Genomic DNA, 19,369 nt, shown 5'->3' with positions numbered 1-19,369 from the left:
TTTACCACAGAAGGAATTTACAGAAAATAGGAAACAAGCTATGTAAGATTTATCAAGTAACTTTTAAAATGCAATAGAAGGAAAACAGCAAGCTGAAAGTACATGTATGATTATGTGACGAAGAGAGAAATAAGAAAAAAATTGAATGGCTCTGGCATTATCACAAACGCATTTCCCAAGCTTTGGCAGAAATGTAAGGACCCAAATCAGCTTCCATGCATGGGAACAATGGCAGGTCCGCTCAATGGCCATACTTACCATCTTTTTCCACCCTATGGGGACCTGCCTTTTTGTCCTTCACCTTAGCAGTGCTTCCTTCCCAAAGCCTACTTTTATCCTTTTCTTTTTCTTCTGTGGAAACATGTTCCCTGGACTTCTCAGATAACCCCTCTGCAACCACTTGGGTTCCTTTCTCCGTTTCTTCTTCAAGAACATTCTCCAAGCGTTCCTCTGTGGGCAGAGGCTTGGTCTCTACATCTGCTGTTACGATTTCTTGGTCTTCAATTTCAACTTCTAAGTAATCCTCAGTTGGAAGGTGGGATTTTCCTGGCTCATCACTTTCACTCAACTCCTGAGAAGATGGACTTCTGTCCCTTCTGTTCAGGCCGTTTTCGGTGTGGGCCTCTCTATCTCCCGGTGCAGACTCATCTTCACTGCAACTAGAACATGGGCGACTTCTGGATGAAGATGATGAAACAGTCTTTATATCTAAAAAATAAAAATGATGATATCATTGTTTTTCCATAAAGCACTTGGTTTAATTGTGGGAATTAGGTGAGTAATAATCATACTAAAAATTTTAAATATAGGTTAATAGACTTAGTGCCCATTTCACATATATTGCACATAATTGTCAAGATAAAGAAAAACCAATGTAATCTGTGAGTCTCTAGAAGTTTTCTTTAAAAAAAAAAAGATTTTTTACTTATTTATTTGAGAGAGAGAGTGAGCGAGCATAAGCTGGGGGGTGGGGAGGAATAGAGGCAGAGGGAGAAGCAGAATCCCCACTGAGTAGGGAGCCCGACTAAGCGGGGCTCGATCCCACCCTGAGATCATGACCTGAGCTGAAGGCAGACGCTTAACCAGCTGAGCCACCCAGCCGCCCCTCTAGAAGTGTTCAATAGGAAATCACATTTAGCTGAAAACCAACTGTATTTATTTATTTATTTTTGAAAACCACTTTATTGGAAAGCCTTTGTATCTATTTTATTGTAGAAGAAACTGAATAATCTTACTTGTTCAGTAAGAGCGCTTATTCATTATCACCTTGAGTAGCCACAATATTCTCTGTGCATAAAATTTAAATTTTTATCTACCATAAATGGATTTATAATAGATTTATTTATATAGATTTATAATAGATTTATTACCCATAAATGGGTAATACCACCCATACCCAGCTAGCAAGGTGTACTAGAAAGATCGATGCATTTGTATTAATACCAAGACACTTTAAGATATTCTGAGGTGATGCTTGTGTGTGTGTGTGTGTGTGTGTGTGTGTAGGAGGACATGTTGTCTTATTTTGGGTTCCCCCAAAGCAGATGCTGAGGTCAGGATTCATGTGCAAGTGATGTATTAAGGATATGCTCCAGGAGAAACTTGTACAGGTGTGGGGGAAGCAGGGCAGGGAAGGGAAGAAGTCGATCAAGGGAGCTATTTCAAGCAACATCTCAACCTCAGCCTGATCCCACAAGGACCTCTGAGGTCTAAATCATATTAGAATTTTTCCTGCCTTGAGGATCGAGTGCTCCAGTCAGATGTGGCTCCTACTATCCCTCTGTCCCCCGCCCCGCCAGGGGAAGGTAAACTCCTTGGCTCCTCCAGGCTCTCTGTGCAGGCACGTGAAGCAGCTCCATAGCCCAGGGCTGTCCTCTGAAGAAGGCAAAGGGTGCCAGAGCTGGGCAGAGATGGGCACATGGAATCAGTAAGAGGGCTTCTAGGAGAGGGAGGCCGTGTGCTGATGGGATGCTAACAGATAACGCAGTCTAGATTAACCAAAGCCAGAAATGGTTCTGTTCTTACTACCCAAAAGCACTTTCAAAAATCTCCAAGAAAGCCACATACACACTGAATCTCTGGAAGGAAGACACACAGCCTGAAAGTCACGGCATATGCTGGGGGTCAGATAAATACAAACCTGCTTTTGAGTTTTTCATCGACAGATCTGTGTTTACAACAGTTTTTTATAGAATATATTTTCAAATGAAATACCCTACACTTAAATGCTGCCTAGCTTCCTTGTTTTCTCCTCTCTGTGTGCTCCTTACTCTTTTCTCTGTTTCTTTTATTTCTGCTTGGCAGCTACACAGATGGCTGTAGCAGCTGATACAGACTTTAAGGGAAGAAATACCTGTCTTTCCTCTTATCCTTTTCCTTCACACCCTCCAGCCCAAACAATTCTCCATGACAGGGCTTAGAATTTTAAGTATAGACACAGAGACTTATCAGAGTTTCCACAAAGATTTGAGAGATGCTACACAGCAGTAAAAAACAAACTCTAAAAAACCTTTAAGCAACAGAACCCCTTAAGTACAATTCCATTTGTTCTTATCTCCCAACTACCTTGACAGGCACCAGATGACCACTGTTTCTCAAAGGAACGCATACTTCAACCACTCATTCTTTATCTCCATTTTATAAAATCTGTCTCTCAGTAGGGAACACAGCAGATCAAGGACAGTTGTTCTCTATCTTATTTGTACCACTTCAGAAACTTTAGGGACTATGATCTCACCCTCTCTTAAGCATCTCACATTTTTTTTTAAAGAAAAACAACTCCTATTTGCTAGTTGTTCAATCAATGGCTCTCATTAATTGCACAATTAGCTAGAAGGCAATATTATACTTGTTCTGCACTCCCAAAAATATTCATATCTACCATCTTTAATATTGATATGATGACTCTCACTTTTGGCTCTGAGAGTTGTTCACATAATAAGAAAAATGAGCATTCCCCTACCTTTCTTTCGTAGCTTCTATTAATTGCGTTATTTTATTTCAAAAGGCTGAATCACACTCTGGCTCATTTTGAGTCAGTCCCTTAGAGAAGAAAGATCAGGAGAATGAATGGCCTTCAAGAGGCAGGGGTACCTGACCTCCCATATAAACTCATTTCAGTTTTCCAATTTCTCTCTAACCTTGCTGTGCAATTTAGCTTCCCTCTCATTTCTTTCTCTCATTTTCATGCAGACACTGGGGCAAGACTTTGCCTACAAGTAAAAGCTCAAAATGTTTCAGGGCCATGGAATGCGATTTTCAACACTAATTTTATTTATTGTCTTAGAAATGAAGCAAGTTTTTATATAGAAATTTTTGTCTAAAAGAACTTTCTACATGAAAGAACTGCAAGGGCACATACTTAATATTTTTTGTCACTAGGAGGGAAAAAATGATCTTGAAGGCGTGTTAGTAAGCAACTCCGGCTCCCACCCAATTCTACTTGCCTCTGCATGGTTCCCTGCAGGTATTGAAGCTAAAAGCATCTGCTCTTGGTCTTTATGGTAAAGACACGATGTTCACTGGTTGGTGCGGCGCCATGATTCCATGCCCTACAAGGCACCTCTGACTTTCTGCCCTGCACATTCAATCAGGCTCCAAACCCTTCACCGTCTTCCCTCTTCCTGTCACTGATAATTCTTCCTTCTTTTGCATCACTATTATTTCGCACAACATGAGACTGAGGGGAAAATAATAATTTCTTCTGTAAGATGAAACGAGGTGTTTCAATCATGACTCAGCTGCTGACTAGCTTTGACTTTGGCTCTTCCAGTTAACCTCTCTAAGCCTCTGTTTTGACTATAAAATGGGGCTAATTCTCTCTGTAAGTCATTGTAGAAATTACATGACACAAAATCAAACAAGGATTTCTTTATGAATTCCAGTCTTTCCCCCTCTATGAAACCATACACATTAAGTATTGTCTAATACATTTCTTTCTTGTGATTTCACCCTGTGTATTATATGAAGAAGAGTAATTGCAGTGACTATTTACTGAGGAAAAATAAATAAAAACCTGATCATGATTATGTATGCACCTACTGTGTTCCAAACAAGGAGGTAAGCACTTTACAAATATCTCATTTAATCCCATGGAATAGCTATTTTCTTTTTCTAGATCTAAAAAGTAAGGGGGCACCTGGGTGGCTCAGTTGGTTGAGCGTTCAGCTCTTGGTTTCGGCTCAGGTCATCATCTTAGGCTGGTGACACTGAGCCCCGCATCAGGCTCCTCGCTTATCAGAGTCCACCTGAGATTCTCTGCCTCTCTCTCTCTATCTGCACCACCTCCCCACTCAAACTCACTCGCTCTCTCTCTAAAATAAATATATAAATTCAATTTAATTTAATTTAAAAAGAACATAAGGCCCAGAGAAGTTAAATAATACCCAATGCCCATTAGCTATAACGTGGCAAGTTTGTAAAACATTTTTTTTGTAATGACCCATTGTAGTAAAACTAAGACCACTCTACTTGCCAAAAGGCCTTCAAACAGAGCGCACCCACTGTCACGGACCTACTATTGCTTCTCTTAACTAACTTTGCACTGTTACCACCCCAGGATGACAAATGGAAAATTGTTCTCTCCAAAACATCAGAACTCATGGAATTCAGCCTGTCCTCCCTTTTATATCCCTAGGGGTCCTCTCTATCTGGCCACTATCTATATGTATGTATCAGTAACCTCCACAGTTTGTACTTCCTGCCTTGCCAAGTTGATACACACCTGACCAAAGGTGCCAACTGCTCACACATCCACAGTCAACACCAGTCCAGCAAAATCAGGATGAACTCTGCTCCCCCTCTCATAACTGAGGTTCTGAGTTGTTCTTTACCTTTCTACCCACTTCCATAGATTCATTCATGAAATGCATATTGAGCACCTCCTATGTGTCAGGCAACATGCTAGGTTTTAAGGACACAGTAGAGAAAAAGTCAGGCCAGGACCCTGCTTCCACAGAGATTACACCCTCCAGCCAGACAGACACTGCCCCCTTTTGCACGAGCACAACAGCTCAATGTCCATGTTCACTCAGGTGTTTGTCCATTCTCCTTACAGTGACCATGGACAGCTCTCTCAGGAGCTGCTGTTAACACTCTTCCTGCAATCAGTAGCCATATTGTCTGTTTTGAACCAATTATAAGTCCTGACCTTAGTTTTGAATCATTTCCTCACCCCCTAGCATAGAGCATGGTTTTACTATAGTTTAAATTCACCATTTTCTCCATTAGTGTCCTGATTTTAACTACTTTGTTTTGGGTTCATTAGCTTGAGGTCCCATGGACACTTTAAGTGCACAAACTCAGTACAAATATGTAAATTCAGTTAAAAACAACTAGCTTTCAGCCCAATAACATACCATGCATCCCAACCCAGTGGATCCAATACTCTTCCAAACTAATACAAATTGCTTCTCTCTCTCCCATTCTTTAGTCCAAGGGTTCACAGCAAAATCTTCGTGGATGCTGCTCCTATTGTCTTCAAATTGGCCATGACACATGAATTTATATGTCCTACTATTACTCATATTAATAGTTCTATCTTGATTATACAGATGAGCTCATACAAATCTGTTTATACTTTATATTAGATACTGTGGTTTAGTCAATATTTTCCTGTACAATAATGCCTAATTAGACAAGTGCCTCCGTACTCATAAATATTGCAAAATGAATGTATGCTTAATGAAAATAAAAGTTGAAATCATTAAATTCCAACTATAAACAGTAACTAGTTATTTGTCTTAAGGGAGAGCATATGTCCTCACACTGATAATTTATGACTCAATTCATCAATGAGACAAATACAGACATTACTCTGTAAGAATAAATATCTACAGGTAAATGCAGCTCTAGCAGGAGGAGACGAAAAAAATTGAAAAAGCTTAAAAGTTCCTCCATATCTACCTTTAATTGCACTTTAAACATTAAAACGAGTACTTAAAATACTGGGAATATAATCAAATCCTGTGTCACACTGTGCTGCCTAAGTCCTTTTACATTTATCCACTAAGATTAAGCTTTCATTGGGTGTCTCAGTAATACCTTTGTTGTGTAAAAGGGAGATTCAAACCTGTAGAGACATACCTCATAGGAAAGTGTTTTATGTGGACTAAAAGATGATGCTGCATTTAAATATTCACCTGAAAGCCACAACTTCCTACTTCAATAATCAAAATGTGAATATGGATTGAGGAATTCTTACCATTCAGAAAAATTAAAGTTTAATCATGCAAAAAAAAAAAAAAATCACACATATAGACGCTGACCAGAAGGCCATCTACAGTCCTCCCCTAGTCCTCTCTGTTCAAGGAGCAGTCTAGTTACACTGAAGTCCACAGAATGTGGTTTCACAGCATCTATAATTTCAACACGGAAGAAGCAGCCTCCCCTCATATGCTTCTCTGTGATAGTCAAGCCAGGAAATGAAGAGTAAGATTCTTGAAGTCACTAAGTCAAGTAAATAGAATACTTTTTGTGACTCTGGGATTTTAAAAGTCTATGAGGCCTGTTTCTTCAACAGACTGGAAAAGAGCACAAGTGAAATATTATCTTTCTTACTTGAAAAAGCATTTGCTTTAATTCTTCTATTCTTTGCAATTCTGGGAAGAGATTCTTTCTCTGAAATCTTTCTCATAAGAAGCTATTGATTCTTTACCTCTTACTCATAAGCATTATCATCCAAACTGTCCATGAAAGTATAAAAGTATATTCCCAGCGATACGACACTTTTCCCCTCAACCTTATAACATTCATCTATGACAATGTATTTTCAACTAGTGACTTAGCGCCTGGGGTTGCCAACACAAATGTAGAGAAAAGGAAGCTGTCATTCTTTTTAAATGATGGAAAGTCTCACACGTCATCCCTAAACCAGGGTGCTCTCATCGTGGCTCTCGGTCCCTAGCATTCATCACTCATGGGCTGCTCAGCACAGAGCATTCATCAAGGCGGGCCCACGCCATTGTTAGCTGGCAGTTTAAATGGGGCCGACTTGTCACCAGAGTGACAGCCTGGGCAATTGTTTGCCCTCTGGGAAGAGGTGCAGGCAGGTTCAAATGAAACACATCCAAATACTAACAGCAAGATTCTTAATCATGTCAATAAAAAGGATGAACTGGTGTCTCAGACTCAGTGGTCACAATATGCCTCTTACACTTTTGAAGATGAAATGCTGTCTGGCTTTTTAATAGAGTGTTCCAAGGAACCCGCTGTGTCATTATCATTTTTAATACATGCTACTTTGTTTGCTGGATGAAATCTCTAATTCAGATATCCCGCATGCTAAAAGGAATGTTTCTGAATAACACAAGGCCAGGTTATCAAAATCAAGGGATGGGAAATAAAAGAGCTGGGAGGTAGAGGAAAGAAACAGTAATAAGCAATGAGATTTTATTTCAAAATAATGACAAAGTTTTAATGTAAATACCAAAAATGCAAAAGAGCTCTTAAAAAGGATAGCTTAATAATATCATTATTGAAACAATAAAATAAAATAGTTGGCAAATTTAATCTCTGGCTCTTAAAATTCCCACTTGCGGGCTAGATTTTATATGTTCTGGTAGCATTCACTACATATCTCTTCAAAAATATTACATATAATAATGCAGCTAACTCTATACAATCTTTATCAATAAAATTCCAAGGTGCTTTTATTCATGGTGAATAAAAGCACCTTAGTATTCTTAGTATTAAAACAATCAAGTAATTGCATAATATTTACAAAATATCTTTTAGGAAATCACCTCTGTGAAAAATAACAAAGACAACATACTGTCCTAGCTTCCATAGTTGTAACAACTTTGTGTTATTAACTCGTTATGTAATTAATTTGAGGGGTGAAATTTAACATATGAAACAAGAAGAGATAATGAATAAGAGAATAATGAATTACTGAACGATAGAGTTTTATGAAATAAAGAGCTTAGTGAAGGCTGGCAAGCTAGGAGTGTGTCTTGGGAGAGCAGGGGCCTCAGCTAGAACTGAGCTCAATGCCTGGGAGTGGATAGGGAAGTCCATCCAGGGAGGAGAAAGGTCAATTTGAGTAAAAGTAGAAAATGTCCACTTTTATCTCCTCTGTTCAAAAACAAAACAAAAAAACAGAGGCTAGAGAAGAAGATGAAGAGCTCACCATAAGTGCCTCTAAAATGCATAGTCTTGAGGAAGCAGAATCCTTTTATTGGGGGGATTTGCTTTACTTTTAAATAAATAGATATTTTCTCATTTGGAACAATATTATATTGTTTCTCCAAAATCCAGGCTCTGAAGTTGGGTAATGTCTGTCTTGGTTCCACTGCTTTCTGGTTGTGTGAGTTACTTAATCCCACCATATCCAAGTTCATTTATTTGTAAAATGGAGATAAAAAGAAACAGTACCTGCTTTTTAAGATTGTTTGAGGTAAATCAGATAATTCATATAAAATATTTAGCATAGCACAGAGTCTTAATAAACAATACCTTTTGGATGCCTTTCCAAACAGAGGATTCCAATTATTTATATGAAAGCAGTATTCAATGTTAAAGTTTACCTATTCTGTCAGTTATTCAATAATTACAGGTCTAAATGATCAAAGTGTTACCTCCAAGGAAGATCCAAGTACTAGCCTATATCCCTCTCCGTTTGAACATAAAAATTTATTCTGTCTTAGAAAAAATCCATCTGATCCTAAGAAAATAAGATGATTATGTAGCACAAAAATAATCCCAGATGACCAAATATTCAAAGAATGTACTGAATCTTCATGAAATCAATACTTGTTAATTCCCCACCATTACTGAAGAAATGAAAAATTGAGTCCCTTGTGTTTTGAACCATTATATTTACATGCAAACACATTTTCAGTTCTTTTCCGGGTTCAAGTCACTCATATAATTTCTTCAAAATTTGATTCATGTGACATCACTTTTCCATAGAATTCTTTAACTTTCTCTATGTCATATAGGAATATAAACGTAAATCCAATATTCACATTAAATTGAGAAAAGACTTATATATTAGGCATGCCTGGAAACATAAAGTGTAAGTATTAAGAGAAATTATAGAAAGGGCCCAGTTTAGACTTTATAAAAAATATTTCAATGCCTGGCCATTAATCTTGAGTGGATCTTTCAACTGTAATAAAAGTGACAGCATATCCTGTTTTCAAGTTTACTGATAGCGAACATCATTCTAAATTTTCACTTTGTGCTTCACTCTTTGCTTTGACTGTCAGGAAACTCAGGATTAAATTTCTAGTTCAAGCTTAGTGATGGTCCCATCTATGGTTCCTAGTAAAATTATCTTCTCTTTTACTCTAAATAATTTCTGTATTTTATTGCCTTTATGTGTGTTCATGAAATTTTAGAATAGGTTTGCTTAAATTATTTCTTGAAGGGAGTGGAACTAAAATATTTGCTCTTGGTTACTGAATTTACTCTTATTTTATATTATCCCAATATACTCCTTCAATTCAAAATTTTGAATTTTATACAGTAAAAAATGTTGAGAGGTGGAAAGAATGGGGGAAATGGACAGCAATTAAAAAAGTCATCATAGGGGTGGCTGGGTGGCTCAGTCAGTTGGGCGTCTACTTTTGGCTTGGGTCATGATCCTAGGGTTCTGGGATCCAGCCCCGCACTGGGCTCTCTGCTCTGAGGGGAGTCTGCTGCTCCCTCTCCCTCTGCCTGCTGCTCCCCCTGCTTGTGCACGCATGATCTCTCTCTCTCTCTCTCTGTCAAATAAATAATTAAATCTTAAAAAAAGAAAGTCATCATAATGTAACCTCATTCTCTAGCCCAAAGCAAACTACAAAGACATACATATACTTAAATATGACAGGGTTACTGTTGTAACTGGTAAATGCCCTCAATGTACCAGGAAAGATCTCTGATTAAGAATTACATAACCTTGGGGTGCCTGGGTGGCTCAGTCGTTAAGCGTCTGCCTTCGGCTCAGGTCATGATCCCAGCGTCCTGGGATGGAGCCCCACATCGGGCTCTCTGCTCTGCGGAAAGCCTGCTTCTCCCTCTCCCATTCCCCCTGCTTGTGTTCCCTCTCTCGCTGTGTCTCTCTCTGTCAAATAAATAAATAAAATCTTTAAAAAAAAAAAAAGAATTACATAACCTTGACGAAACCCTTTTACAGGACAAAGCAAGAAATTGGTTCCTTCTTTGACTGAACATTATTTTGGGGAACTAAGGTCTTTATAAAAGTCTTTAAATGTTTGAGGTATGTCTCAGATGATAAGGGTTTCTTTCTCTACCTAAAAACCTTTCTGTATTTTCCCCATGAAAATTCAGAGTCACTTTAGGCTTAAAGACTGTGGCCTCCTTTGCCAAAAGAGATAATCCTTCCATGAAACTAAGATGCCAGTATCCTGTGTGCAAGGTAAGTGAAGACAAAAAAGTGAACCTAGGGTAGGAATCTTCAACTTTCCCTTTAACTGAATGGGAGCTTCTTTTCATTTTTCTAAGGCTACAAAATGGTGTACACACACACAAATGCACATGCATGTGTGTGTGTAAGAGGGGATACTTTGGGATTTAAAAAAAAAAAGGAGTAACTTTCTAAGTAAACAGAGGACATGTCACTAAAAGTTTTACCTGACCCCTGTTGAAAAATCCCAGAAAACTAAGGAAAGAAGGAATTAAGGAATGACCCCATAAATTAGGTATCTATGGAAGCCTGATTGATCATCATTCTCTGGTTAGGGAACCAGGCTCTAAACGTTCCCTTAAAAGAGGATCATCCCATTAAATATAAAGAAAAGAAAAGGAGTGAGCACACTTGCTGAACACCCCATGTCACGTGACCTGGGAAACAACTTGCCTTGTTTATCCTCCTCCAGCTCACTGTCACAGCATCCATCCCCTTCATCCTTCATATTGTCATCAGCATCTGCTGCCTTCTGCGATGAGGTTTCACTCTCCTTTTCAGGGTCTAAATGATCTTTTCCATCATCTGAAGGTGACTTTGACATCTCATTCATTTGATCATCAGCCTGTCCTTCTTCATTAGCTTTCTCATCTTGTTTCTCCTCATCTACTTCAAAATCTTCTTCATATTCTGAGGGAAAAAAAAAATCACCACTATAAGAAGGAAAATAGAATCTCTGATACTTAACCCGTTTTACTTTAATGAGAACTTTGACTCCACTACACTCTCTTCTCTGGGCCTTTCTTTGCTTCTTTTTCACACAATTACTGAACATGGAAAACCAACAGCAAATGATCAAAGATTGCAATCAGTTACATACACAAGAGCACAAAAGAAATAAAGCTCCAAATGACGAGCCTGAAACCTAATGAAAGTTCATTTACAAATGGACATCATCATCTACAATAACCAAAATGGACAAGAGAAGAACTTGATAGAAAAACAATAAATTAGAAATAAATTAAAAATGAAGAGAACAGGATTGTAATAATGAAAGTTAATTTGGAGACCCAGTGAGGTCATATTTCATATGAAGAATGTTCAAAATATTTGGATATCAAGTTAATGAATAGTGAAGTGGAAAATTCAATTAATCAAGTCCAAAGGCCCTGAGAAGTAATACTGTGAATAGCACATTCTTTGAGAACCAAATGGACATCAAGAAAAGGCATTATGAGGCATTCTATACCTAGACCAGAACCCAAATCATATGCATTATTCATCCCTACAGTCAATGAAATAATTACATTCCAAGGATAAAAAAATTCTTATAAAATAGAACATTCCTGTCACAGCCACTAATTTGCTTCATTCCCTACAGAGGTGCAACAAATCCACAGCAGAAAAAGGAAATTGTCACATCAGATAAACTCCAGCTGTCCCTTGTGGTTATAATTTTTCACCTTTCATATTTAATTGTTCCCCTTTTTCCTCCACCAAAACCTAAAAATCTTGAAATGACAACATGCCAAGGATAGAGAGCAAAAGGATTTCATGCAGAACCAATTAACCAAATAAACAATTATCTTTAAAATAAAAATTATAGGGAAAATAAAGCTTTCCCCATTTTGTGTGTTTTAGTTATTAGATATTCCAGCTTCCTTGCCAGTGGTGGGGGCCTGTCAGGTAATTACTTAGAGCTATGCACCCTGCCCCGGTGAAAGAAACTTAATTTAGAAATGCAGGCCCTGTGCATATGAAGAAAGCTCTGTTAATACAGAGACTGTATGAGCGAGATGTAAGAGGAAAAGTGAAATCAGAAACTTAATGTAATGAAGACAGGCAAACAAAGAGAATTCACAAGAATGTTTTCACAAAAAAAATTTAATATGGAGAACATGAAATGCGAATTATTATCTGTAAACCAAATTATAAATAAGCAAAAAGATGAAAAATTTGGTTTATAGTGTATGAAAGAAACAGGAAATACTAATAAAAACAAATATTTTTATCCAAATATTTCAGGCCAAATAATAGGATAGTTCCTCACTTGGCCCAGTCAGCTGTCAATCAATAAGCCTTTTTTGAGAAGGATTTTCCAATTTTTGTGGAGGAAATAAGATGCAAATACACAACAGATACAGTACTCACAGTGGTTTTTATGCATGGTCCTCAGTAATGTTAGTTTCATCACTGCTGGGCTTGATTGCTATGGACTTTCATATAGGACTCATGATTAATTACATGAAATAGTGCCAAATGAATGGAATGGAATTAAAAAAGGGGGTGCAGAAAGTCATTTGGAAATCGTGGAAGACTTCGTAAAAGGGGGAGTTTAGGTTAGCCACAGAACACACGGGCATGAGAAACACATGCATCTATCACTTTACAGATATTTGCTGCTGGTCACAGGATAAGCAGGGGGCCAAGTAGAACATGAGTGAACTGCTATAATCCATCAATAGTGTCACATAGTGGTGACATTGAGGGTTTTAGAGGCAGGCTGCCGTGTGCCCAAGTCCAGGTGAAAACACTTGCTAACTATGTCACTTTACACAATTTGCTCAACATCTTCAAGGTTTAGTTTCTTCATCCGTGACATGGTAGTGCCTGCCTCCCAAAGCAGTGGTGACTATTAAAGCAATCAGCCCTGGGGCAGGGGTGCCTGGGGGGCTCCATTGGAGAAGCTTCTCCAGTGTCTGCTCAGGTCATGATCTCGGGGTCCTGGGATGGAGCCCACGTCGGACTCTCTGCTCAGTGGAGAATCTGGTTCTCCCTCTGTCCCCTGCTTGTGCTCTCTCTCACTTGCTGTCTCTCTCAAATAAATAAATAAATAAAATCTTTTAAAAGATATAATAATCATCCCTGGAACATGCTTAGTACAATGTCATGAGCAATACATGTCTAATAATTATTAGGGATTAGTAGTAATATGGGGGTGGAAGGGGTTGGTCATAGACCAAGAGAAATATACTCTAATGGAGGCACCTGATTAAAACTGGAGAAGTACAATTGTCCACAATCAGGACACAATTACAGTTATATTATTGAAGCAGAGCATAAAATTGAAGGAACATGTACTGAACCATAAGAGCAGTCCCTACATTCTGTTTTGCAGAAGCTTCTGTGTTTTGTCTCAAAGTACGAGATTCAAGGCTGCCCTGGCTTTGCTCTACCCACTACTGTCATTACACCTAAATGTCATCTCTCCTTTAACCATGAGCACTCAATTAGCATGAGAGCTCAGAGCCACCTCCTTTGTGTGAGCTACTCGTGTTCTCAATCCGAGTGAACTGGCGGCATGCTTTCTGGATTCCTTTTCATAATTGCTTCTGTTTCTCCCATCTCATCTTCCTTCTTCCAGAGAATTTAATTAGCTTGTTGTTTACCATCCCCACTAATGAGGAAGTGAGTTGACACGAGGTCGACGTCAGTCCAGCTGCAACCCTCTCTCACTGACCTCCACTCAAGTTTCTTGCTGCCCTTTACCATCAGCGGATGCTCTGCAGAGAGCTGAAGCCTCGCTGCCTCTGTTTCTTCTTCTTCTTTTTTTTTTAAAGGACAAATCCATTAACTAGCCAACACAGAGGAAAGATCTTGGGAAAAGCTACAGCATAGGCATAAAGTACACTACTCATAACCCTGGCCAGGTTGGTTTAAGAAAAAAAAATGAAGAATATAAAAGCCTCTCCTGAGCATGGCTTTAATAAACCTACATGTCTTGAAAGTTAAAACACATAAAAACACGTCCAATTTGTTCATCTCTGTGCTACTGCTATCACCGTAGATAGTTTTAAATTTTCAATCTAAGATAATAAAGACTAGAAGAGATCACAGAGAGAGAGAAACTGGGTCAAAGTGTTAGAAGTGAAATCTTTTTTAAGATGATCGCATTCTTCCAGTAATAAACAAAGTCCAGTGCTATAATAGCTCTGTAATTCTTCTCTGGGATTTCTGAAACCCTTGGGCAGCAGCAAGATGAGAGGAGAAGGAGGAATGAGGGCTCTGCCCCTTTCCTGATGCCGGTTCTTCCACAGGTCATCCCAGCCCACAGCTAATGGTCCTTTAATCCCAGCGCTATCTCCTTGCTGTAAGTGGGACAGGCAGGCAGCTCTCCCTTTCTGACTTTGGACATACCACCCACAACCAGGTAACATCGAGGATAGCTTGTACAGAAAAGGAGGTTGTACAGTTGGGAAAGCCTGGGTTTTGGAATTAGACAAGCCCGGGTATTGGAGTGTGGCAGAGTATGCCGGCCCAGAATATGCCACTTTGGCATCCGGTTTATTTTGAGCTGAAGGCAACTGAGAAATAGTAGATACAAGAAGAGTGCTCTACCCTCCCCCTATTTGCCTAAAAGCAGGACATAAACTTGTGAAGGTGTCTCCCCTCCCCTCTCTATCCAGGAAGGACAGAAGTTAATCAAAGGAGATAACTCCACACCCTTATCAGTCCAGAAAAAAACACCGAGGAATCAGCATCACAACCTCACTGAAACCAGCCTTTATCTAGCATTTGTTTCGCCATATATTTGCCTTCCCATAATTTGCTGCCCCAGAAGCTCAGTGCTTTTTCCTTTGTCTTGTCACTTCTTTAAAAGTGTCTTATCCTTTTTTTTTTTTTTTAAGATTTTATTTATTTATTTGACAGAGAGAGACACAGCGAGAGAGGGAACACAAGCAGGGGGAGTGGGAGAGAGAAAAGCAGGCTTCCCGCAGAGCAGGGAGCCCGATGCGGGGCTTGATCCCAGGACCCTGGGATCATGACCTGAGCCGAAGGCAGACGCTTAACAACTGAGCCACCCAGGTGCCCCAAAAGTGTCTTATACTTTTGCTAAGATGCTACATAAGCCCAAGTTCTAACCACCCCCTTGAGTTACTCAGCACTGAATACTCCTGGGTGTATGTGCAATGCACATGCTAATAAATTTCTGTTTGTTTTTCCTGTTTTAATCTCTTTTGTCAGTCTCATTTACAAGGACCCAGTCAAAGAACCTAAATGGGTTGAGGAAAAAGTTTTCCTCTCCTCCAGTGTAAATCCTAGTTCTGCTTCTGTCTGTGTGTCTGAGCCTCAGTTTCCTATCCTGTAAAATGGAGGGAGTAATAATATCTATCACAATGAATGGTAAGGATAAAATGAAATAGTGCGTGTTGAGGGCCTGGATGGCTCAGTTGGTTAAGCGTCAAACTCTTGATTTTGGTTCAGGTCATGATCTGAGGGTTGTGGGATTGAGCCCAGTGTGGGGTTCCATGCTGGGTGTGGAGCCTCTCCCTCACCTTCTGCCCTTCCTTACCACAGTCTCTCTCTCTAAAAAAAAAAAAAAAAAAGTACTGTGTGGAAAGCTCTGGCCCAGTGCGCAGTGCCTGGCACTTCCATTATTGGTTATTATCACTACTCTATATATGAGTGAGTGAGTGTGTGTGTGTGTGTGTGTGTGTGAGAGAGAGAGAAAGGAAGGTAAGAAGGAAGGGAGGATGCGAGAGAGTGAGGGAGGGGAGGAAGAAGAGGAGAACAGGAGAGGAGAGAATAACAAGGAAGGCAGATAGATTGGCTCCAGGACCCCGAGCCTATGTCAACTGTTTTTACTTATGGAATACTCTTATTACTATATAAGCATATTGTGCCTACCTGATCCCAAGCATCAATTTCACCAAAGCAAGTACATTCAAATACTAAAAAAAAAAAAAAAAAAAAAAAAAAAAAAGGTAAAACTCTATTTGGTCAACCTGATCTCTCTCTGTAGAAGTGAACAGAGCTTCTGGCTCACGCAGACAGAAATTCTCCTTCCCCTCCTGCCCCTGCAAGCACCTTCACCTCTCCAGAATCAGGCCTGCCCTCTGTGAGGAAGGTGACACAGGCCTCCATGCAAAACAGAGGGAGAAGGTATTCAGGGATCCCTCCATGCAACAGAACTGGCAGAAGACTGTAACTGAGTAACATATAGTAGGTATTGTTGCACATTTCAATAAGGGCATTTTAAAGACTGAAGCAAAACAACAATGGCAACAACAAAAGAACTCTGTGGTATCCATTACCGTATTTAAATATATTTTCCTGGGCATCTTCCCAAACATCTTGTCCTGGTTTTCCTTTAAGTTCCATTTCTTCCACAGCTGTTCTCACTTCTACGATCCCTGTTTTTTCTTCTTGAGCTGAAAAAATGACTGAAGTGGTTTTATTCCCCTCCATCTCACTCCTTCTCGGTATCATGTACCCTCCATCCTTCCTCAGTTTCCCCTCACCCTTCTTCAGTTCTTCTCTTTTCTCCATAGTCTTTTCTTTCTTAGGCTTTGGTGAAGTTGGATTTTTGTCAAGGCCCATTGCAATAATGCACCTATGAAAAATGTAAACATAAGGTGTTTATTAACCTTTATATATAACATTGTGGAACCTCAAAGCTTTTTAAATCACTTATTTCTTATTCCAGTAAGAAATACTGTAAGAAATATTTTATTATAGTACACATAGTTAATTAGAATAAACTTATTTTCTGATTCATAACTAATTCTTGTAAATGAACACAATCAATTATTAATGATTTTACCCACGGTAATTTGAACAAGAAAACAACTTAACAACTAAGAACAGTTGTCACAAGCTAAAACTTGTGCCTTTAAAGCATGTTTTTAGCCTTATTACAGAGTCCAATAAACATATTCAAATTCTTAAATGAGAATTATGTGATAAAAGAACATTCAGGTATATAAACAGGGAAGCTGAGATAAAAATAATCAGGAGAAGAAAGATGCCATTCAGTCTCAGATAATTTGTTATTCCAACAACACAACAACAAAAGACTTCTATACAAGGTTGACTCTAAATAAATATGATTGATTTTTTAAGAAACATATATAGTCAAATGTTCTTGTGCCCTTTAAATAAACACCTCGGAAGCCTGCATGCTTATTTTAATAGAACCGTCATCATTGTTTTTAGAATGGCCTTTTGAAGCCCGTACAACAATCTTTTAGTGACTTTTCCTGGCAATAAGCTTTCGTTCTTTGGAGATGGCAATAATTTGTAGAGGTCATGAAGTCATTCAAAGTCAAATCTGGTGAAACAAGCAGATGATCTGAATATATTAGGACATTAAAAAATATTTTAAAAAATCAGTCATAACAAAAGTAACATGAATAAATCCTTCTATAGCTTTTTTCCTATCTCTCAAGTTAATATTGAAATAAGAATTCCAATTATGATAATAATACATATACATACAATAATATGTATGATAATATTATACAATAATGTACAATAATACATTAATAAAAATATGATTATGCTAATAGTAAGATGATTGAGTGACGCATTAAGAACTATCATCACAACTTGACAAAGGAGGAAACTGAGGCTGGCAGGCCTCAATGCCTTGCCCAAGCTCACCCAGCAGGTTAGTGATGGAGCTGGATCCTGGCTCAGGGTTGCTAGACTCCATCCCCTCACAACGAGGTACAAAGATATTGTTAGATTACGGGTGTAGCCCTCCCAGAAGGACAGCCCCATGGACAGATGTTACACTGCAGGGCTTCCCACCAGGGAAAGTGCTCACACTCTTCACCAGAAACTAACAAAACCTGGAGAAGTTCGCACCAAGGCCTAGAGATGATCCGTGACCTGAGAAAAGTGCCTGGCAACTGTCAGCCTCCACCAGCCTCCTCCTCTAGAACTACCTGCGTCCCCTTCCCTACACAACTTAGTGGGAAACTGAATCAATAGAGCACACAGGTGAAAACAGATCCAAATGTAGTCAAGATGTATCCATCCAGGAAGAACAGAAATAATATGTAAAATTTGAAAACTGCCTCAGTGTGAATTAGATTTAATGGCAATTTCTTGAGCTAAAGATTTCACTGAATTTCAGCCATCCCCAGTCTAGAAATAGCATAGGCATCAATCCTCCCAGCTTATGAGAACTTAGTTATATCACTTATCTTTTCAATATCCCCCCATAAAATAAAGCTAAAAGGATTTGCACTCAAAGTAACTATCAGGCTGTAAAAAATGAGATAATAAGAATACACTTACCTCCCCCATATTAAGCACGATAAATGTTTCTTGCCTGTAATGATGATGTACTTAGCACACTGCTTTCCTTGGAATAAAGGTGTCATGAATCTTCACAGAATATGATTACTAGCATTGCCTTCTGTTCAAGCTCTTCTTCCCTTATCAATGGCAACACCAAATCCATCGATTTGGAGCTTCTGATCTGCTGTTACTTTTGGTTTATGTTGTGACTACGTAGAGGCTTTGATGCCTCCCTACTGCATTCACAGACTTTTTATTGCCCATCTGCTTAGGGGAATTGGATGAACAAAGTGAGCTACATCTGTGCTCTCCTCGTCACTGACTACCTATTTGACTTCTGAGTCAATTTGAGGTGTTGATTCTGATTACTAAAGCTCAACGCAGTCTGCATTCTACTTGGCTAGGCAATTCTTCCTTCTGTGCTTCACTCTAGCAACTGAAAATAACTACCTTGTCTCTTCAGTTGCCATGACTGAGGGATGGGTACAAGTGTGCAAACTCCACACTTAGACTTGACCACCGCTGAGCCGTTCTTGTTTTCTGAAGACCTTAAACAGGTAATTCCTAATCATTTTTAGAACTAGAACTCCCTATTGTTGTTTTAAATAATTCCCTCCTCATAACAAAAGTTCCAGAGCCAGTACTTTTAAAATGAATGAAAATTAATTTCTTTTTTAACAAATTAGAGGCATTCATGTACACCCCCTTAAAATAATTAAAAGTATCATGGATGTGATCCCCCCAAAAAGGTTATATAATAAGTGAATTATGTTAAATTTTATAAATATTTATTTTATATTTATATTATATAAACAAATTTTTAAAAAGTTAGCAGACCTAACAGGCCTTATTCTTTAATATCACAGCCATTTTATTTTTATTATTTGAAAAGGTCAAAGAAAGAAGCTAGAGGGAATCAAATGAAATCATATAAAAATTGTGCATGGAGTAATAAGTGTTAAATAGGAAAGTAGATGTCATCCGTCAGAT

The 19,369-nt window shown here is 38.7% G+C and overlaps 1 protein-coding gene across 1 annotated transcript in view; it reads right to left on the bottom strand.

Moving 5' to 3' along the window:
• Positions 1 to 19,369, bottom strand: part of ERICH3 (glutamate rich 3) — a 99,123-nt gene that overhangs the window by 15,105 nt on the left and 64,649 nt on the right. Inside the window, 3 exon segments of the mRNA XM_064587541.1 lie at positions 259 to 708; positions 10,805 to 11,041; positions 16,387 to 16,685. Of these exon segments, the coding sequence (XP_064443611.1) occupies positions 259 to 708; positions 10,805 to 11,041; positions 16,387 to 16,685 (986 nt within the window).

The sequence above is a fragment of the Mirounga angustirostris genome, unplaced genomic scaffold, assembly GCF_029215605.1.
Source record: "Mirounga angustirostris isolate CCGP_5_RB_7025 unplaced genomic scaffold, mMirAng1.0.hap1 SCAF_4, whole genome shotgun sequence".
Taxonomy (NCBI): domain Eukaryota; kingdom Metazoa; phylum Chordata; class Mammalia; order Carnivora; family Phocidae; genus Mirounga; species Mirounga angustirostris.
This window is presented reverse-complemented; position numbering and strand designations above follow the sequence as displayed.